Source organism: Puma concolor, chromosome B1, assembly GCF_028749965.1.
Source record: "Puma concolor isolate L17-30 chromosome B1, mPumCon1.1.hap2, whole genome shotgun sequence".
NCBI lineage: Eukaryota > Metazoa > Chordata > Mammalia > Carnivora > Felidae > Puma > Puma concolor.
Window position 1 is genome coordinate 51427259 of NC_141670.1, and position 22929 is coordinate 51450187.

Genomic DNA, 22929 nt, shown 5'->3' on the forward strand with positions numbered 1-22929 from the left:
TCCTCACTGCAGGAGGTAACATTTATAGATAGGCAAACTCCCAGTATAAACTAACAGCTTTGTTGTTAAGCCCAACTATTAGCAAGTATTATATCATAAAAGCTTGGCTCTTCCCCTTCACCTCTACTTTAAAGAAAACTTTTTACTAGTCTTCCACATTCAGCATTTCAGAAATTAATGATCACAGAGTTCATGGCCTATACAATGACTCCCATAAGCCATGTAAATCTTTTCTCCAATGGCCAATCTCCAATGGCCAAACAAGGTGAGAAGTTGTGGCCCAGTGGGATGGCCACTCAGGGTGGGCTCATGAGTTCTGGGTTTTGCCTGTGCTGCTGTGCTCTGAGCAACTTTGTGCAATTTACTTATCTCCTCTGGCTTTTTGTTTAATTTTAAAAGAATGCTTGCAAACCAAGTTCCTATAGGTTCTTTTTCCATTCATGCAATGATTTTAAGTGGTTTCTTCGTATTATGCTTAGCACTTCCTCTCTTCCCTTCACAATGAATCTCCTTTTCTCAGAAACTTATTAACTTGAGCCCTAAGCCCTTCGTTGCACTTGCTTTTTCTTTTTTTTCTCCTCTCCTCTTCTGTTCTTTTTCTCCCTTGAGGAAAAGGCAGAGAAAGAGAAAGAAAATGGAGGCATGCAACATAGATGCAAATATAGTTACAACTTTTCCGGATAGTCTCATTCTCAGTCTGGAGGAAGTTGCTTTGGCAACAGTGAATCTCTCTCTCTGCCTCTGAACTAAGTTTATCCTTCCTTATTATTATTTCATTTCCATGGAATATGGCTACTTACAGTTTTCTTTTAAATTACAGTTTTCTTCTTGAAATTTCTTAGAGACCATTTTTTTTTTAATATATCTGAATGTTTGAAAGTACAATTGAAGCAAATCCATGGGCTGTTTAAGAGTAGAACCCCACCATGATTTCCCCAATGAGCAAAAATTCTTTCCACCAGATCACATGTGGACCTTGTTCTTTGCAGACTGTTAGCTCGTACCAGCCTGCAACTCTGTCTCCTAAAAGTGAAATTTGTGTACAATTTTGACTAGTGTCCTCCTAATTACTGCATACCAGGTCTTGCACACTGGCCATGTAGCAAGCCATTGTCCTATAAACTGTGAGTCAAGAAAGAGAAATGGCAAACAGAATGCACAGGCAGGTTGAGGTTGGTGCTGGGGAAATGCTTGGGCAAGATGTCACAACAAAGATTGAAGCAGAAGTAGTTCTGGGGGCAGAAGTAGTCAGGAGAGGGCCTGACCCCGGAAGGAGGTAGCAGACCTGGTCAGACCTGCCCACAAGGTCTAGTCTTAGGGAAGTCTCAGATTGCCATCAGGAAGGGGTTGATCAGGAGAGACCCATACATGGGTGGTCTATGATCCACAGACCATAATGGTCAGCCTGGATGAGGTGAAGTGCAGGAGTCCTCCTGTGAAGCTGCTGGCACCCACTTGCCACTTGAGGCCTCCTTCCTGCTCTTGGCTTAAGCCCCAGGGCCTAATTAGGGAAGTCCAAAGCCATCCTTAAGATTGGAGTGTGTGTGTGTGTGTGTGTGTGTGTGTGTGTGTTGTGTGTTGTGTGTATAGGATGCTTATGTTCACTTGGTTACCTCCGCCTCTAGGTTCCTGCATCCCTAAACACTTTTTTTTTTGCACTGAATTGACCCCTTTAGCATTGTATCGACCAAACCCCCACTCATGATAAAGGTGGGAATGTTCTAGACTTCACTGAAGACTGGGGAGTGACAGAGGAGTGACTGAGTGCATATGGCACAGCACAGAGGTGCGATCCAGCCTTGGATACACCTGATCCCAAGTGCTGCTGGCTGGCCCTCCAGTCGCATTTCCCCGCAGCCTGCTTCTTTTTTTTTTTTTTTTTTTTTTTAACGTTTTATTTATTTTTGAGACAGACAGAGACAGGGCATGAACGGGGGAGGGGCAGAGAGAGAGGGAGACACAGAATGGGAAGCAGGCTCCAGGCTCTGAGCTGTCAGCGCAGAGCCCGATGTGGGGCTCGAGCTCACGGACCGCGAGATCGTGACCTGAGCTGAAGTCGGGCGCTTAACCGACTGAGCCACCCAGGTGCCCCCCCCCCCCCCCCCCCCCCGCAGCCTGTTTCAGTGTTCAGGGCGAACCTCGCACCTCTCAGGATCCAACCTCTCACCTATCCCCGTCTTCATTTTTTTTGCCCCCACCCCCTTCCTGAGAAAATGTAAATCTTTTCTTACACAGAATAGATTTAGCACTTCTCTTTGACATAGGTTCTAGTTAATACCCATGCTTTAAGGGCCTCACCTTCTATTTTAAAAACCATAGCAAGTTATTTTCCCAGAGATGGTGGACTTTTCCTACATTGACCTAGGATTACATTTTGTGATGTTGGAGCTTGAACTGGATGCCAAACTAAGTAGGAGAGAGAATGGGGAGACTGAATGGTAATGAGTGATTTGGTTTGGAGGGCCCTTTGTTCCACTAAGGGGTATGTGTGAGCTCCCTTTGTCTTGTCACGTGTATTACATTTTAGTGGATGATTATGTATGTACGTATGTATTTTTAATGTTTATTTTATTTTTTTTTTGAGAGAGAGAGAGAGAGAGAGAGAGAGAGAGAGAGCGCGTGTGCACAATGGGGGGAGGGGCAGAGATAGAGGGAGACACAGAATCTGAAGCAGGCTTCAGGCTCCAAGCTGTCAGCAAAGAGCCCAACGTGGAATTCAAATCCACAAGCCATGAGATCATGACCTGAGCTGAAGCTGGACGCTTAACTGACTGAGCCACCCAGGCACCCCTGAATGATTTAAAAAGCTAATAATCTCTTAAGGAGTTTACAGTTTTGTCAGGAAGGCAGACATAACATAGATGAGCATAATTAAGCCATGAACTTTGTGGCACTGTTGAGGGGGTGAATTTATCAAGAATTTGGAAATGGTTAACTGAATTTATGTTGTGTACACAGTATTTAAATGAAATTTGGACTCCCATCTAACTTATCACTAATTCAGATACAGTTATTTTTCCAGATTAAAAACAAAAATGTAAAGGCATATTTTCAGAGATTTTTAAAAGGCACCAAAGATTACTTAATTTCATTTTAGCATCAGCAAATGACAATCCAGTTTTAATAGTTATTTTGAATTTAGTACCTCTAAAACTCAGGGTGGTTTTGTTTTCTGGCTAATTATTCTACTGGGGAAACATTGCCAGGTTAGGATAAAATATTGTTTTTGGACATTTTGTTTTGTGACATATTTCCTTGTATTTTAAGAATCTCTTGGGTATTTTAAGGGAAATTTAATCCATCTGCTTTTGATCTAAATGTAATTCACTCAGAATAATGGAAAAATATTTGATATGCAGAGAAATCTATTGATGCTCTTAAAGCTTTTCTCCTGGGGAATAAGAAATCATAGTTTTTCCTCGAGTAAATCACAAACTTACAATGTCTAATTTTTCTGCTTATTTAATGAAACCTGAGTTAAGCATCAATTGGGCAGTCCAAATCAGTTTTTAATTTTTTAAAACTTCCTTTTCAAACCATGCATAGGATATTTTCTTCAAGGAGGTTTTCTTTTTCTCTTATCCTGACAGTTTTATCTACTACCCTATTTTTTTTTCAATGATTTTGGAAGATTTAAGGTAATAAAATGATTTTGATGTCTGTGGATTAATAGTGTCTGCATTTAAGATGTTTCAGACCTGTCAGAAGCCTGGAAATGGCATTTGAATATATTTCTTAATTTTAATTTTAAAACACTTCCTCTGAGATTTAGCTACCAGTCCTAAGGGAATATTTTGAATTTGAAAGAGGAAGTTCAGGCCAAGGTACAGCCAAACTCTGTACTCTTGGAAGACCTGAAATCCAATTACAAATAATAAAAGAGGTCATGATATCACTATTATGGTTTGTAAGTGCCATGTGAAAGAACTCAGTGGGGAATTAGATCATAAGAGGGTCTTGGGTGGCCACTAATTGAAGGGCAGGGCCTGGTGTTTTAGCCACTTGGCTGCTCCAACACACTGTTCTTTCCGTATCTGTTTTCAGGGGTGGGGGGTGGGGGCCTTCATCCCACTTTCCAGGACTGACTTCTTCTGACCCCCTAAGGACAGTGGCTCTCACAGCTCTAATCTTCCAAGGGTAGGCTCTGCATCTCTGATTTGGGCCTTGGCCTTTTGCCTTCATATTCCCTTTCTCCACTGGAAGCCAACCTGCCGGAAGTCTGGGCAGGAGCCTCTCTCCTGCTCCACAGCCCTCTGCTGCCCTCTGCTGCCCACAGCAAATGGCAGTAAACCCTCCTGTCTCAGTGGGCCTGTGGGATCTGATGCCTGGGTGGTTGCAGTAGTCTTCTGGCCTCTTTCCTGTAGTTCAGCAAGCAGATCATAGCCAGACAAGTCTTCCTCAAATATCACCTCACATGAGAATCAGCTCAGTTATAGCGATTAGGTGCACAGACTGGATATAGACTGCCTGGGTGAAGCTCCAGCTCTGCCCTTTATTGCCTGTATGACCTTGAGTAAGTTGTGCGACCTTGGGCAAGTTTAGTTGAAGTCTGTATGCCTCAGATTCCTGGCCTGAAAAATGGGTTGATAATGCTCGTATGAGGTAAGTATTATTTTACGAGGGATAAATGAAATAAGTGTTTAGAGCAGTGGCACATAGTAAGTTCTAAATAAATATTAGTTATTGTTATACTTATCACCCTGCCCCCCTTTATTTAGGATTTACTGTAGACCAGCATTTCCCAAAATGTGGGGGCCCTAACACAAGACGATATTAGATGGTTCAAGGGTATGGCACTGAATGACATGGACCACAGTGAGAAAACCATTCCTTTTTTTTCTACTGTCTTTCAGCTCTTCTGATTGTATCAAGGTACAAATGTCAGTTTGGTGCTAGAATGCTTTTAATCCTCCAACACTTGTTAGAGGCCTCATGCTTACAGATTGCTATAAGCATTGACAATTTAATAGCACCCATTTTAACAGTATTTTTTATTTCTGGCAAATGATACTGGTTTTCATTTTACAGTTGTATTATAAAATTTCCTTTATAAAGTTAATAATAAATTACAAAATTTCCTTCAAAAACTAACATAGGTTATAAAGAAGTTAGTTTAGGGGTGCCTGGCTGGCTCAGTCAGGGGAGCATGTGACTCTTGATCTTGGGGTTGTGAATTTGAGCCCCACATTGAGTGTAGTAGAGATTACTAAAAAAAATAAATAAACTTTAAGAAGAAGTTAGTTTAAAGAATGTTAAGTAAATAATAAATCATGCTATGATTTCAAATATGGCAGAAATCATGAACATGGTGCCTGAAGTTGAGGAAACCCCATGAAAGAGCATATGACTTGGGACTTCGTAGTTGGTCCTCAGCTGGCGTGGGGCCCTTCCTGCTCCCCTTGTGGATCCTCTGCTTTGTCCACACTCTTTTGCTAATTGCTGCCATGTCTTGAGAATTCCTGCCCTTGATTTTTTTCTTAAGAATGCCCCCCAGGTTCTGCTTTTTGGATTTTCAGTCGTCCTTCAAGGCCCCATTAAAAGTAATATCCTCTGTAAGTCCTCCTTGAACCGCTGGCTTTAGTCTTCTCTCCTTCCTTCAAACTCTCATTCTTTGTCTGTTCCATTCATTGGCAGTCATTTTTTGGCATATGATATTTGTTATTTCCATTTCCCTGTCCTGTTTCTGCAACTGGAAGAAAAGGACTGGAAGCTCCTTGAGGGTGGGGACAGTGTCTTAGTCATCTCGTATCTCCTTTAGGCTTGATACAGTGCCTTGGACGCAGTAAATGTTGCTAAATGCTCTAATTGTTGTGTGTGCACATTGAGGTGTCATTTATATAGCATAAAATTCACCTGTTCTGGGTGTGCAGTTTGATGATTTTAATACTGTATGCTGTTGTGAAGCCATTGACACAGTCCCATCTAAAACACTAGGATTCCCTCCAAAGTTCTCTCCTGCCTATTTGCAGCCCTCTCCTACCCCAGTCCCAGACAACAAGCAGTCTCCCTTCTCTATATATACTTTTATCCTTTTATCGAAATGGAATCATACAATATGTAGTCTTTTCTGTCTAGCTTCTTTCACTTAGCGCAGTGTTTCTGAGGTTCACCCATGTTGCTGCATGTATTAGTAATCTGTGCCTTTTTGTCCTGTAGCAGCAATAGACTATAATTTGTTTATCCATTTACCATGTTGTGAACTTTGGGACTGTATTGAGTTTTTGGCTATTAAGGATTGTGTTTTGACGAATGTTCACATGCAGGTCTTTGTGTAGACATATGTTCTCTCAAAGATAGACTATGGTGAGTATAAGTTGAACTTTTAAAGATCCTGCCAGACTGTTTACCATTCTGTATTCCCACCATCAGTGTATGAGGGTTCCAGTTTCTAGCAGCCTCACCAACACTTTATATTATCTCATTCTTTCCTTTTAGCCTTTTTAGTGGGTGGTGAAGGATGAATCAAGGATGACTCTTGGATTTTCAGGTTGAGCAGCTAAGTGTTTGGTGCTACTATTAAATGGAGGCTGAAAGAGGAATGAAATTTTTTTTTAATATTTTAATTATTTTTGAGAGACAGAGAGCATGAAGGAAAGGGGAAAGGGGAAAGGGAAAGGACAGAGAGGGGGACAGAGGATCCAAAGCGGGCTCTGCACTGACAGCAGTGAGTCTGATGTGGGGCTTAAACCCACGAACGGTGAGATCATGACCTGAGCTGAAGTTGGACACACAACCGACTGAGCTACCCAGGTGCCCCCCAGAATGAACTTCTGTGAGAAAATCATGAGTTTTGGCTTGACAAGGTAGATTTTGAGGTATCTATTAATCATTCAAAGGGAATGTTAAGTAGGTAGTGGGATGTATGAAGCTACCTGTGTTCATTCTGTTTTCCTGAACTCATTAAATAATGGAATCTGGAATAGTTGCTTCAATTACCTGTACTCTAAACATGTGTTTAATGGTATGGACAAGTCACATAACTTCTCCTGATGTCAGTTTCTCATCTATAGAGTGAAATAACAACTGTCTTCCTCCAAAGATTGGGTGAGGAGTGAATGAATTAAGGAATGTGAAAGTGCTTATTAGCATAATTATTATTAATGCATGATTACCTTTTTATTTCATTGCTGTGTTCATTGTGCCTTCTAACCCTACTTTTTGTACATAAGCACGTACTCAGTAAATACTGGCTTAGTAAATCAGTAAATGCAGATAATGACTAAGTGCATAATGGGGAGAAGGAAGAGAGGAGAAAGAAGAAAGAAAGAGGAGACTGAGGAGAGGGAGGCGGGGGAGGAGAGGAGAGCAGAAAGAGAGAATGGGTAGGATTTGGATGGGCCTCAGAAGGGATGGTCATCAAAATTCCACATTTGAGCTTTGTGGAAACACAATGTTCTTTTATTTTATGACATCAGGAAGGAACATGAAAGAGTTAGGAATTGGGGAGCTGTTTAAATAATAACACTTATTATGTAAAGTGTGGTATTTCTTAAGTGTCTTTATATTAGACTTTAAGCTTCTTGAGGGCTGGGGTGATTTCTGATATGCCTCTGGATTTTCTAGAACCTCAGCTTACTGCTTTAAGCATAAATGAACACGTGTAAATGTGTATAAAATGAATGAATAAACCTTTTAAACTTCTCTCTTTGTTCTATCTAAAGTGACATGTATTTGATATTTGGTTGGTCAGTAAATGACCCTTCAGCTTACTTCCTTCTTGTGTTCCTAGGATGTCGTGAACGTGCTTCTGTCATAGCTGATGGGTGACCTGTAGTTGTAATTACTTGTTTACAAACCTGCTGCATGATGGCAGTGGTTCCTTATTCCCGTCATATGCCTGGCATGTGGTGGTTGTTTAGATAAAGGTTGAGAGAATTATCCCTGAGTGGATATTAGTATTCAAAACTTAATGAATATCTGGGAAAGAAGACCAGATCCATGCCCTTTGGGGTTTCAGATTATAGACCTAAGGATCTAAATCTAAGGAGGGAAAGAGGGTGGGGAAATGGTTCAATAATTCTATTTTCCCTCATTAAAAAAAAGAATTTTTAAAAAGTTTAGAGAGAGAGAGACAGAGAGAGAGAATCCCAAGCCCCACATGGGGCTTGATCTCACTTCTGTGAGATCATGACCTGAGCTGAAATCCAGAGTCACATGCTTAACTGACTGAGCCACCCAGGTGCCCCTATTTTCTCTCATTTCTTCTTTTAAAAAAATGTTTATTTTCGAAGAGAGTGAGAGACACAGTGCGAGCAGGGGAGGGGCAGAGAGGGAAGGAGAGACAGAATTTGAAGCAGGCTTCATGCTCTGAGCTGTCAGCATAGAGCCCAATGCGGGGCTCGAACTTACGAACCGTGAGATCATGACCTTAGCCGAAGTCGTATGCTTGACCGACTGAGCCAACCAAGTGCCCACCCATCATTTTCTGTCTAATGGACGAAGTAGATATGTTCTTAGTATGGTTAGGGAGTACCTTCCCACTACCATCTCACATTTTAGGTGACAATATTAGCTCATGTTTAAATATTCTGAGAGAGTCACAACCTCAAAAGTTCTTGTTAGTTTAGCTCATTAGGAAGTATTTTTCTGGACTGGCCTAAAACAAAGTATTTTAAACATTATTTTTTAATAGAAACATTTGTTTGTTAAAATCTGGTATGAACCTCGTACCTATACATCATAAAAAAAGAGCTACTGTGGTTGCTGCAGGTGGTGATGTCCTAGAACCCTGCCTACTTATTCTTTCTTTGTCTAGTTTGAAGGCCCTGCAGCCTCTGGGGAGCTCCAGGGCTCCCTGGAAGAAAGTTTGAAAACCCACAGGTTTACACGAAGTTTGTACATTTTGACCCCCTGTTTCTTCTCTTACTCACATAGACTGTGCTAAGTCGGTAGGAACACTTAACTATGCTACTATCAGCAACCACTAACTTACAGGCTATGTAAGACTTTTAAGAATCAGCCTTTTCTGGTTGTATTTTCTGTCTGAGAGCTTGAATCAAAAGAAGGTTTTGAGGCTCCAATAAATCATAAACAGTACACACTGGGAAGAAAATTCCCCGTGTCTGTGAATTTGCCATAGTGAGTTTACAGTCTAGGGTCAGTGTCCTGTGTAGGTACAGAGTGTGCCCTGTCCAAATAGGTGGCTGGGAGAGGGAACCACAGAGGGGTGGAAGAGAGACTGGGATTAAAGTGGAGTCAGATCCTGGGTTAGTACTGGGGAGGCCTCCCTAAGCCTGCTGGGCTCAGGGTGCCTGTGAAGAGCTACCCGAGTTGTGGGAAGAGAAGATTTGCTAACATGTAGCCTAGGTGTCCGTCAAAAGTTTGAACTCCCTAGGGCCCGGCAGTTAGGGAAAGAGGACAGAGTGACTGCGTGCTTCAAGGAGGGCCTGGAAATCCAAGAGGGTGCACAGAAGGGAGTATTTGGAGAGGCCAGGAATGCTGGTGTTGACTAAGTATATCCAAGAAGTCAGAACGAAGTAAGGCACTAGAATGTGCTGAGTGGATTCCTGAAGCAGATTCACATGGTCAAGGTTTTAGGTAATGTGTAGTATTTTTTATAAGAAGGACTTTAGTAGGCTTACCTTGGGCTGTAATCATTCACAACAATGAAAAATACTGGAGAGATGGATTGCAACTTTATTTTTATTGAGATATAATTCATGTACCATTAAAATTAATCTTTTCATAGTAAACAGTTGAACAGTTTTTAGTATATTTACGAAGCTGTGCAACCATCACCACTAGTTCTAGAACATTTTCATCACATCAGAAGGAAACCCCGTACCCAGGAGCCCCTCCCCATTCTTCTCTCTGCCCTGGCATCCACTAGTCTGTTTTCTGCGCCTATGGGTTTGTCTATTCTGGACCTTTCATGTAAATAGGAATATACAATATGTGGCTTTTGTGTCTGGCTTCTTTCACTTAGCATGTTTTTTTTCAGAGATTCATCCATGGTAAAGCATTGTATCAGTGTTTAATCCCTTTTTATGGCTGAATAATATTCCATTGCATGTTTACACCACTTTTTGTTTACCTGTTCAACTGTTGATGGATATTTGGGTCACTTTCACTTTTTGGCTGCTATAAATAACACTGTTAGGAACATTTGTGTACAAGTTTTTGATCCACTCTGACAATCTCTGTCTTCCTAGGCACATTTAGACCATTGATGTTCAAGATGATTATTGATATGCTTGGATAACTATCTACCATATTCGTTACTGTTTTCTATTTGTTGCCATTGTATGTTTGTTCCTATTTTTGTCTTCTACTTTTTTCTGCCTTTTGTGGTTTTCAGATTTTGTATGAACTCATTTGCTCTCTTTTCTCAGTATATCAGTTACAGTTTTTTAAAAGACTTTTTTTTTTTTAGTTGGTTAAGTGTCCAACTTCGGCTCAGGTTATGATCTCATGGTTTGCAAGTTCAAGCCCTGCATCAGGCTCTGTGCTGACAGCTCAGAGCCTGGAGCCTGCTTTGGATTCTGTGTCTCCTCTCCCTGCCCTTCCCTCACTCACACTCTATGTCTCTCTCTCTCTCTCTCAAAAATAAATAAGCATTAAAAATATAGAAAAAACCTTTGTTTAGTGATTGCCTTAGAGTTTACAGTATACATTTACAACGAATCCAAATCCACTTTCACCTTACACTGTACTACTTCAGGGGATATCTTATAATAACAAAATAATCCTGATAACTCTCTTCCACCCTCAAATCATCACTGTCTTTCATTTCACTTATAAATAAGCATATACTTATACACACAGACACAGACATACACACATATGTATACACATAAGCATAAATAAGTACATTGCTGTTATCTTGAACAAACTCTTATCTGTTAGATCAATTAAAAATAAGAAAAATAAAAGTTCTTATTTTACTTTCACTTTTTCCATCTTCAGTGCTCTTCCTTTATGTAAATACAGCTTTCTAATCATGAAAAGGTATTAGGTTATTTACCATAAAAGGTAAAAGGTAGTATCATCTCAATAGACACATATGCTTTCTGTGTGTCTGTTGAGATGATGGAGTAGTTTCTGTCCCTTCTTTTATTAATGTGCTATAGTACATTGATTTTTTTCTGTGTTGAACCAACCTTATATTTCTGGGTTAAATCCCACTTGGTCATACTTTATAATCCTTTGTATATGTTGCCAGATTCAGTTTGGTAGTATTTTGTTGAGAATTTTTGCATCTATATCCATAAGAGATATTGCTCTGTAGTTTTCCTGTAATATCTTTGTCTGATTTAAAAAAAATAGTTTTTTCTATTCTCAATTTCATTTATTTCCACTCTAGTCTTTATTATTTTTCATTGGTTATTTAGGAGCATTTTTCCCCTTGTATTTGTGATTTTCCCAATCTTTTTATCTTGTTATTGATTTCTACTTTTCTTCCATTGTGGTTGGAGAAATACTTTGTATGATTTGAATCCTTTTAAATTTATTGAGGCTTGTTTTATGGTTTAATATATTGTCTGTCTTCGAGAATGGTCCATGTGCACTTGAGAAGAATTGCATTCTGCTGTTGTTGAGTGGATTATTCTGTAGTTGTCTCTTTGGTCTAGTTGCTTTACAGTGTTGTTCAAGTCTTCTGTTCCTTGCTGATTGTCTATATTGTTCTATTATTGAAAGTAGAGTCTTGAAGTTGCCACCTATTATTGAAGAATTGTCTATTTGTTGAATTGTCTGTTTCTTCCTTCAATTATTTTGTATTTTATTTATATATTTTAGAGCTCTTTTGTCGTGTATATATGTTTATAATGATGCATCTTCTTGATAAATTGACCCTTTTATGACTAAAAAACATTTTTATTTGTCTTTATTTAAAATTTTTTAAATGTGTATTTATTTTTGAGAAAGAGAGACACAGAGTGTGAGTGGGGAAGGAGCAGAGAGAGAAGGAGACACAGAATCTGAAGCAGGCTCCAGGCTCAGAGCTGTCAGCACAGAGCCTGATGTGGGGCTTGAACTCACAAACTGCGAGATCATGAGCCGAGCGAAAGTTGGATGCTTCACCAACTGTGCCACCTAGGCACCCCTATTTGTCTTTAGTAACAATTTTTTTCTTAAAATTTATTTTGTCTGATATTAATATAACCATTTCAGCTTTCTTTTGGTTGATGTTTGCATGGTGTATATTTTTTCATTCTTTTACTTTCAACCTCTTTGTGTCTTTGAATCTGAAGTGTGTCTCTTGTAGACAGCACATAGTTGGATTATGTATTTTAAATCCATTCTTCCAGTCTCTGTCTTTTAATTGGAGTCTTTAGTTCATTTAAGTTTAATGTAAATATTGATGAGACTGTATTTATTTTTGCCATTTTGCTGTTTTCTGTATGTCTTTGTCTTTTTTGTCCCTCCCTCTTCCATTACAGTCTTCTTTTGTGTTAGATATTTTTGTATGATAACTTTATAATTCCCCTGTTTTCTTAGTGGTTGCTCTTAAGTTTTGTCTTTTTTTAAGTTTATTTATTTATTTTGAGAGAGAGAGAGAGAGAGAGGAGAGAGGAGAGAGAATGAGTGGAAGAGGGGCAGAGAGAGAGAGGGAGAGAGAGAATTCCAAGCAGGCTCCACACTGTCAGTCCAAAACAGGAGTCCAACACAGGTCTTGATCCCATGAACTGTGAGATCATTAACTGAGCCAATGACAAGAGTTGGATGCTTAACCAACTGAGCCACCCAGGCTCAGCCCCTGAGCCCCAGCCCCTCTTTAGTATTCCTTATAGGGCAGATCTACTAGCAATAAGTGTTCTGGTTTTGTTTATCTAGGGATGTCTTAGGGTGTCTGATTTTTGAAGGAGATTTTTGCTGATGTAGAATTCTTGGTGGATGGTTTTTTTCTTTCAGCACTTTGAATATGTCATCCCACTGCTTTCTGGCCTCCATGGCTTCCGGTGAGCAATCGGCTGTTAATCTTCTTAAGGTCCCTGATATGTGAGGAGTCACTTTTCTCTTGCTGCTTTTAAGACTCTTTCTTCATCTTTCATTTATAATCAAACTGTTTATTATAAATTGCAAATCCACCGTCATCCTGCTCATGTTTCATCACTCTTATTTGGAAGGATTGCACAGAACACTTGTTAGTGCTTTAATTCAACACTTACAATATCTTGTAGCATTTCTCTGATTTATCAATTTGTGATTTAGTAATATGTGATTTTGTTTTTCATGATCATATATCATAGTTTTATGGAACTTTAGAATAATATTTATGTGATCCATAGCCATAATTTATTCTCCTTATAGATTCATTGAGCACCTGCATAATATGGAAGCCTTATGCAAGACTTTCAGTTTTCTTAGATTAGTGACACAGCATGGCACAGCCTGAGAATGACACATCTGGTTGATAAAAGACATACTCAACTAAGTCCTGTACAATTAGAATGAAGGTGTATTGGGTTTAGACAGAATATTTTGGGACCACAGAAGAGGAAGTTACTGATTTTTATATTTGCGAGATGAGCAAACTGAGGAATGTATAGATTAAGCAATTTGGGACCTTGAGGTTAAATACCTTAGAGCCAAGGACTAGAACTTGCTGTTCTGGGCTCTTTCTATGAAACCATGGGGATTCTAGAGTATAGCTACCCTGTACTTTCAAGCATCAAAGGTCACAATGATATCTTAAATGAAATAGCAGAAAATGGTTTATCAGAAGTCAATGCTGTTGGTGCGAGGACTTGGGTACCATACCGTGGCTTCTTGTTTTCGCATGTATTAACTGGGCTGCAGAGGATGAGGCTTTAAAAGATGTGCATGCTATAAATAAAAATAAACAGTATTTATTTATACTTATTAAATTGTAGTGGTATGAATTTAGTAAACAAGTGACTGTGTTGAAACTTGAGGTTCAAAATATGAAAATATACTTAATTTTACTAAATCCACCCCTGAGTTTATTCTTTCCCTTTTAATTGATATTTATGTTTTGCAAAGAATTCTCTCCCCCCCTTCATATCCAGGAAAATTTTGCATGGGTACAGCTTACATTAGAATTTCCTTAATAATAGGATTCGCTGTTCAATCAGAACTATGTTCTTTTCCCATAGGGTAAAGCATGACTTATTTGGGCATACAGTTTTAATTTTAATCTGCATGCCTCCTTTTCTATCCTCCCATGATTCTTTGCAGCAGGGCAAGGAAAAGCAAGTCTTATAAAAAGAAATACAGTATGTGGTGCTTATTAAAGTTACATACATCTCTTCTCACAGGAGAATTTTGATTTACTGCAGGTTGTGCATATGTCGCATATGGACATTTCTAGGGAACAGATTCCTTATCGCTGAACAGTGAATGGCTTCTAGTACTCCATTATTGCTCCGGGAACATGTTAGTAATGATTATGAAAGGTAGGATACCATGAAATCTGTAAGGTGATTTGGCAGAAGTCGATGCTGTTGGTGCCAGGATTTGGGTACCGTACCACAGTTTCCTGTTTTCAAATGTATTAATTGATCCGCAAAGGACATCTTTTGGAGACAAGGATTCAGACAGACTGGCACAGGCTGGACCTCCGCCAAGACTGCTCGGAAGGTTGCCATACTGGGAGCAAAAGAGTGAGAGAGAAAGAGAGAGAGAGGGAGAGGGAGAGAGAGAGAGGCAGAGGGAGAGCTGAGGAAAGAAAAAAAGGCAAGACTTGGCACAGCTCAGTCAAATCAGCTTCTTTTGTCTGCTTTCTCGGCTTGAGCTTCAGGAAAGAAAACCGTCCTGGGGTACAGAAAAACTCAGAACTTTTTGGTTTTCAAACTTAGAAGGCTTTTTAAGTCTCTTGGGCTATTTGAAAGTGTTGGTACATAACAATGACGTTTAGTCACCAGTATTAAGGGAAATAAAAGCCTTTTTCAAAATGAAGCTTCCACAGTGTCCATGCATTTGGGAAATACTGTATTTGATTTTTTGCATGTATGATTATACCATGAGAGACAGGATTAATATAGAAGATGGCAAGGCAAATTTCTAATTAGAGAGACTATTAATTTTCTACAAAATAAAGTTTGTTCATCAGTACAAACCTGCTTTCAAATCAAATCAGACATCCTTCGGAATGTGTTCAGAACGTAAGTTTTTAGATTTTATTTTATTTTTTTTTTCCCATTTGTAGACATTCACGTTTCAAGGAGCCTTTCTAAGATTTTATGCAACCCAGCCAGGAAGTCAGAGTAAAAGTTGTTTTATCCATGTGTTTAAGAAAACGTTTTCTTAAAGCAACAGCTTTTATTTCTGCTGCTTCATGCTGTCCTAAACTACATCCCCCAGCAAATGAGTGACAACACTGAAGACCAGAAAGGCAAGCTGAAGACACCAGACTTCGTTTGAAGGGCAAACAAGAAATGTGAGCTTGGTCATTATTTTTGTGTGTGTCTTTGCTCTGAACCAGTTTTTGGAGGTGGGTGGGGAGGTGGGTGGGGAGGTGTCTATGTCTAAAAGATGTGTGCGATTAGGGAATTCTCATTGTGAGAAGAAAATGATAAAAGGTAATTTTTATGATGTTGGCAGAAATGGCTGGGAATGGTTGAGAATAGAAATTTAATCTTTTAGATAAGAAGTAGCAAGCTGTGTTTGCAATACTTGGAGAAAAATTCCATTATTTTTAGTTGATTAGATTGTATAATTAAACGATTACTGTAGCTTGGCTTTCTCAAAATGTTTTAAGTAGAAGGAAAATCTAGAAAGTTCATGGATTTGCTTTTCAGTACTACCCAGTATTTTACTTAGATGTACACTTTGTATCTAATTTCTTAATAATAAAGTTTCTATTAGGCCTGCTTATGGTTGGATTGTGATAGTTCTGCTCTTAAAAATCAGCATTATTGTAGGAGAGGGTAACTGTAAGGCACGTATTTTTGTGGACCACCCTCATTGTCAGTAAGTAATCTGTTTCTAAAGAAGAGAGTTTGAGTTATAGCATTAGGTTATAACTTACTGTGATAATATGTGTTCTTTTTATTTTATGTACTAAAAGAATACAGGGAAATCGTATATTCACATAAGTACTAACCATTTTGGGTAATATAAAAGACTGCTCCATGATCTTTCCTTTTGTTTTGAGTATGTAATCATGGATTTCTTAATCCTTTCACAATTTTTTTTTTTTTTGTTTATAGCTTTATAGTACCGCGCGCCTTAAATGATCAATTGTTTGAAGTGGTTTTTATGGTATTATAATGACACACATCAGCCATTCTGAGAATGGCATTTAATATACAAATACGAGTTAAAAATATGTGAAATCTAATACAGGTGTTTGCAGAGTTGAGCTTAAGTATTTCCTTCAACTTTTTTACTAATCAACATTTTGATCTCCAATAAAATGAAATCACTTAATGTTCACGTGGGTTGCCAAAGTGACAACCTTTGTTTTATAAGCTTCTTTATACACCACCTCGCTGATATTCCTAAAATGGACGCCAAGACATAAAAGACATGCTGATAGGCACTGGAAAGGAGATGCTTGCATGGCTACAGTCTTCTTGTTGAACTGCTCACGGGATCATTCACGCCTATGCTAGCAACCAACAATATAGGACACAAAAAGAAAGTTCAGCAAATAAGTTTAAATTAGAGCTACGTTTTCATTCTGACCGTCTTATTACCGATTTATATTTACTTTCATTTACTTTTTAAACCTTTAACATAACCCCGTGTCATTTTTAGGCTGCCTAAATATGTGACTTCTTTAGTTTCTCTAAGACCATCTCCCTTAAAGTTAAAAGGATCATTTGCTAGCTTATTTCATAACTTCTTTGCAGCGAACTCAGTGAGAATAAACTGATCTTCAATCCAGACTATTTTATGTCCAATTTTTTCTGACAGGATAATAAAAAATAAGTGAATTAGAAAACAGAGATCTCAGAACATACCTTAAGAAATATTAAATTTTTTGATACTGCTAAAGCTCCATTTTATGGTGTTTAGTAGACTTAAGATTTGATAATAAATATTAGCTGTTACACCCAGTAAAAGTTTCTGACTAATATATTCTCTCCGGCCTACTTGTTACATATCTTAAAATGAAAAAAGTCCCATATTAAAATGTCCCTTGTTGACTGAGTGTCACAGACACTCCTTTGTACAACCTTTTAAAAAGTTAGGTTTAAAATTATTGATTACATTTTCAAACACATACATTTAGACTTAACTTAGGCACTTTGCTTTGCTTCTAGACCTTTTATTTTACAAACACACTGACATTTAGGCTGTGAATTATTTCCATATCAGTATTAATATTTCAGATCTTATTTTAAAGTGTGTAAATACTAGTAGTACGATTGTAAACGAACTCTATCTCAGCGTATATCACCGTGGTTTGAATTATATATTTTGAATAGAATTATTAAGATAGAAATGGATTAATATTTAACTGCTGCTTGATACCTATTATTTAGTCCCATTTAGGTATGTATACCTGAACATGCAAGCACATAATTCTGTAAACTAATGGAAACCTCTTAGGGGGCCTTCGTCCAGGGTTTTATAATTATTCAGTCATTTCTTCATTCATTGAACAAATGTTGATTGAGTACCCACTTAAGCATGCTAATATTTTATTGACGAAGTTATTTTGGGTGACAGGGAAGGATACCACATGCATAGATGGAAGAGAGAATAGATTTAAGATGGAAGTACAAAAGCTTAGAAAAGAGCAGCACTGTAATGAGATTTATTTCAGCAGATTAAAGTATGTTAACTTTTATTGCACAATGTACGTATTCTAGAGTGTTGTTATGAAAACTCAGGAGATTAGTTGTAGTCCATACAGCTATAGGAACTTTGTTTTACCATTATTTAGGTTGCCGTATCTTATTGGCCAGAAAGCTTCAGTTGTTCAAGTCTTCTGATGGACGTGTACAAAAAGCAGTTCAAATGTTGTGAGAAAGAAATTAAATAGGGAAGATTGAACCACTGCTCACGTGCTAGATTTTACAGGTATCAAAATAGATGTCATTGAACCTTTGAAGATATGGCTGCAACATGAAACAGTGGCCTGTTTATGAGGGATTTTTTTTCCTTTTTTTTTTTTCTGACAAAGAGAAGAGGAGGTCAACCTCACATCAGTAGCCCTTAGGAAGTAAGTTTGCTGGGGGGTGGTGTATTTTAAGTGCACCAATCAGCCCACTCTCCGTGCTGTCTGGTGTTTTGTTTTGTTTCCTTAGTTTTGTTCACTAACATAAAGACTCATAGGCATAATACATCTCTTGACTCTAGACATTAGTGAGCATTTAACTTAGTGGGCTAACTTTATTCCATGTGGTTGTTCTGTCATCTGAAAAGAAGGTTCATATTCTTTTTCTTAAAATTTTTTAATGTTTATTTATTTTTGAGAGAGAGAGAGAGAGAAAATGCAAGTGGGGGAGGGGCAGAGAGAGAGGGAGAGACAGAATCTGAATCAGGCTCCAGGCTCTGAGCTGTCAGCACAGAGCCCGACGTGGGGCTCGAACTCACGAGCTGTGAGATCATGACCTGAGCCAAAGTCGGATGCTTAACTGAGCCACCCATGCGTCTGTAGAGGGTTCATATTCTTAAGAGGAAATAAAAGTCACATGAACCAGGGAGGTGAGCTTGGAGGTTTCTCTGGTGGCCAAGACCTGTGTCAGGGCTGGTGGCAGATAGAATGAGACGAGAAATGTTTCAGCTGCAGGTATGCGCTGCTGAGATACTCAACAAATATTCCCAGAGGGCCTGCTGTGTGCCAGGCCCCATGCTGGATGTAGGGGAGACAGAGTTATAATTTCTGCCCATTAGGAATTCAGAGTTGCAGGGAGAGGAAGGATAAGAATAACCAATGTGTATCTCTCTACAGTTTGCCAGTGCTTTCACCTGCATCTCATTAATTCCAGCAACAGTGCCTCGCACTGGTACATTCACATTGGGTGAATCCACCCAATAAGGATTCATTGAAGGAATAAACCAAGTTGTGAGGCAGATTATTATCTTCTTGAGTCTTATTTGATTAAGGAAACTTTTCCCCTAATGGTTGAGGAACAGAAAGTACTATGTTTACTTTTAATCTGAGTCTGTATTGCTGGTTGTGAGTTTAGAGGGAGTAGTATGTAGGGCCACATTCTTTGTCACCAAGTTAGAATCCCCTGAGGTAACCATTGGAGACAATATAAAATAAGGACTTGACTGGTATACAATGGCGCCAACTGCTCATTCCTCCCATGCCAGCCCTTTATTGTCTTACATTCTCCCTCTCCTCATTTCCCCAAAGGATCCCAGAGCTGTTGGCATTGGTGGTGTGGCCTAGGCCAACTGATTGTCTAACAAGTTGAAAGTCTTCCTTATGTGCTCCTGTGGGAAGAAGGCTGAGGGGATTGTGGTGAGAGAAAATTGTGGAGAGCTGAGGGTGCTGCTCAATAGCTGGTTTAGTCCTGCTAATAACTTCTCTGAGAGTGTGAGAGTTGATGTGGGATCTTGAGGCTAGACTGGACTATCCAAAACAGTCAACACTGAGAGTGTGATAAGACGTTATGAAGGTTTGCTCTGGCCAGTTCAAAGGTCTTTCTTTGAGGCCCAGGAGAGGGAGGGGCAGAGTCAGGACTGTTGTGTACAGTTATGAGGGTGTTGGCATTCAGGCCCAACTTTCCTGCTTTAGGAAGGTACAATGTCACCCCAGATGAAGTGGTGGCACTGAAGAGAGAGAGAGCATGGGGAGTGAATCCAGGCTTGGAATCAGGACAGCAAGAACCAAAGAAAGTCTGAGGGTCTGGGGCAAAGGAGGGCAGCATTCCAGTGTTTGCTTGTAGGATCAGGTCAGATAGGAAATGTGATCAGCAGGGTTCCAGAGAACATAGTGAAATGGGGTGAGATGGATATGTAGAAATTCTGGTAAGGTGATAAAAAGGTTCAGAACATACTGAAGTTAGGAATTTATTCTGAGACCAAGCAGGTCATGAGTAATAGCACCAACTACAAGGCTTGACTTAATTTGGTCATTGGTTGTGCCAAGGTTATTTTATTTCCCTAAAAGCAATTGTAGAAAAGGAAAGAAGTTACCTGTTTGTGTTCTGTATTTCACAATGTTCTAAGAATTAAAATTTTCTTTTCTGTTTTATAGTTAAGAATCTCTTGCTTCAGTATAATTATAATGCCTCTAATGTATGGATCTTGAGGTTTTGTGGAAAATATGGTATTAAAGTCTGGGGTTTTGTTTTTTGTTTTTTTGTTTTTTTGAGAGAGTGAGCAAGCGAGCAGGAGAGGGGCAGAGGAAGAGGGAGAGAGAATCTTTTTTTTTTTTAATTTTTTTTTTAACGTTTATTTATTTTTGAAGGAGAGAGAGACAGAGTGTGAGCAGGAGACAGAGAAGGGCAGAGAGGGAGACACAGAATCCAAAGCAGGCTCCAGGCTCTGAGCTGTCAGCACAGAGCCTGACGTGGGACTTGAATTCACAAACTGTGAGATCATGACTTGAGCTGAAGTCAGACACTTAACTGATTGAGCCACCCAGGCGCCCCGAGGGAGAGAAAATCTTAAGCAGGCTCCACACCCTGCACAGAGCCCAATGTGGGCTCAATCTCCTGACCTGGAGATCGTGACCTGAGCCGAAATCAAGAGTTGGCTTCCTACCAACTAAGCCATCCAGGTGCCTGTAAAGTTTGGGTTTTGAAGAATTAGCCCCTCTGTAGTGATGCCATCCTTTTCATTCAGATGCCTAGTGACATTCATATCTCCTTTTTTGCTAGGCACTGTAAGTTACTTTCCCTTACTTAGAAAGGTTGAATTGTTCCCCGGGACTCAGGAATGCGTTATCCTGGTCCTTTGAAACAAATAGTCCTCCATCATGATGGGTTAGAGAAAATGGGTTTCAGAGTCTCACCAACCTCAGTTTGAATTTTGACTCCATTGTTTACTTGTTGAACTTTCGTCAAGTTATGTAAACCCAGTTTCTTCATGTGGAAAACAGAGATCATGCTATCTTCCTCCAAGTTTGTTGGGAAGAGACATAAGGAAATATATGCAAAGCTCTTAGTGTACTCCATGATCCAAAGTAAGTGCTCAATAAATGATAGATACTGTTCTTTTTTTAGTTAAAATTTAACAAAAACTATAGTAAAAATACATAACATAAACTTTACCATCTTAATCATTTTTCAGTGCACAGTTCGGTGGCATTGAGCATATTCACACTGTCGTGCAGTCATCACCACCATCCATCCATAGAACTCTTTTCATCTTGTGAAACTGAAACTCTGTACCCATTAAACAGCAGCTTCTATTCCCCCTCCCCCTAGTCCCTGTCAGCCACCATCCTACTTTCTGTCTCCATGAATTTGACTGCTCTGGGTACTTGATGTAAGTGGAACCATATATTATTTGACCTTTTGTGACTGGGTGTTTTACTCAGCCATGATATAGTCTGTGTCAACATTTCCTCACTTTTTAAGGCTGAATGATACTCTGTTATATATATATATATGTAAAATCATGTTTTATTTACCTGTTATTCTGTCCATGGACACTTGGGTTGTTTCTACCTTTGGCTGTTGTGAATGATGCTGCTTTGAGCATGGGTGTGCAAATAATCTGTATGAGTCTTTGCTTTCAGTTCTTTTGGGTCTGTACCCCAGAGTGGGATTGCTGGATCAATAGGCAGTATTAGCACTCATCATAGGATACATTTTGGAAAAAGTTGTAAACTACAATGATATGAGTTGAATTTGACTTTTCAGTATAGATAATGATAGAAGGTTATAGACTTGACTATGAGCTCATAATGTCTACCTTTTTTTTTTGTAGAAATAACCCAAATATTACATTCATCATCTTTAAATTATTTTACAGTATAGAATTTTTCATGGTATGTTAATCAGGGCAATATTCTAATTACTCACATAAAATAGTATTTATACAATGTCATGGGATGTAATAGTCATATTTCATTTTTAATACAAAGTTGTTTCTTAGCCTTCTTACCATTTCTGTTTGGAAAACTTCCTTTTGCCATTCTAATAGGGTCAGTCTGCTAGTAACAAGTCTTTTAGTTTTCCTTCAGCTGAGAATGTCTTGATTTCCCTTTTTCCTGGAGGATATTTTTGTTGGATATAGAATTCCAGGCTGATAGTTCCTTTTTTTTTTTTTTTTTAAGCACTTGAAAAATGTGCCATTTCCTTCTGCCTCTGTGGTTTCTGGTGAGAAATCTGCAGTTATTCAAATTGTTTTTCCCTTCTAGGTAAGATTATGTCTCTCTCCCACTACTTTATTTTTTATTATTTATTTATTAAAAAAAAATTTTTTTTTCAACGTTTATTTATTTTTGGGACAGAGAGAGACAGAGCATGAACGGGGGAGGGGCAGAGAGAGAGGGAGACACAGAACTGGAAGCAGGCTCCAGGCTCTGAGCCATCAGCCCAGAGCCTGACGCGGGGCTTGAACTCACGGGCCACGAGATCGTGACCTGGCTGAAGTCGGACGCTTAACCGACTGCGCCACCCAGGCGCCCCTATTATTTAAATTTATTTATTTAAATTCAAGTTAGCATACAGTGTAGTATTGGTTTCAGGAGTAAAACCCAGTCATTCATCACTTACATATAACACCCAGTGCTCATCCCAACAAGTGCCCTCCTTAACACCCATCACCCATTTAGCCCTTCCCCACAACCACCTCCCCTCCAGCAACTCTCAGTTTGTTCTCTGTATTTAAGAGTCTCTTATGGTTTGTTTCCCTCTCTGTTTCTATATTATTTTTCCTTCCCTTCTACATATGAGTGAAATCATATAATTTGTTTTTCTTTGACTGACTTATTTCACTTAGCATAATACTACACTCTAGTTCCATCCATGTTGTTGCAAATGGCAAGATTTCATTCTTTTTGATGGCTGAGTAGTATTCCATTGTATATATAAATACACCATATCTTTTTTATCCATTTGTCAGTTGATGGACATTTGGGCTTTAACCACACTTTGGTTATTGTCAGTA

The 22929-nt window shown here is 39.0% G+C and overlaps 1 protein-coding gene across 4 annotated transcripts in view; it reads left to right on the top strand.

Annotated features, from left to right (window-relative positions):
* Positions 1-22929, top strand: part of MSRA (methionine sulfoxide reductase A) — a 462984-nt gene that overhangs the window by 31064 nt on the left and 408991 nt on the right. Inside the window, exon 1 of one of the 4 annotated variants that reach the window (XM_086703802.1) lies at positions 14753-15065. The exons of 2 other annotated variants lie outside the window; for them this stretch is intronic. In XM_086703802.1, the coding sequence (XP_086559928.1) occupies positions 15053-15065 (13 nt within the window). In that variant the 5' untranslated portion in view covers positions 14753-15052. Of the gene's footprint in view, positions 1-14752; positions 15066-15457; positions 15483-22929 lie in introns of those variants that run through there. One more of the 4 variants, XM_086703800.1, reaches the window with a different exon arrangement.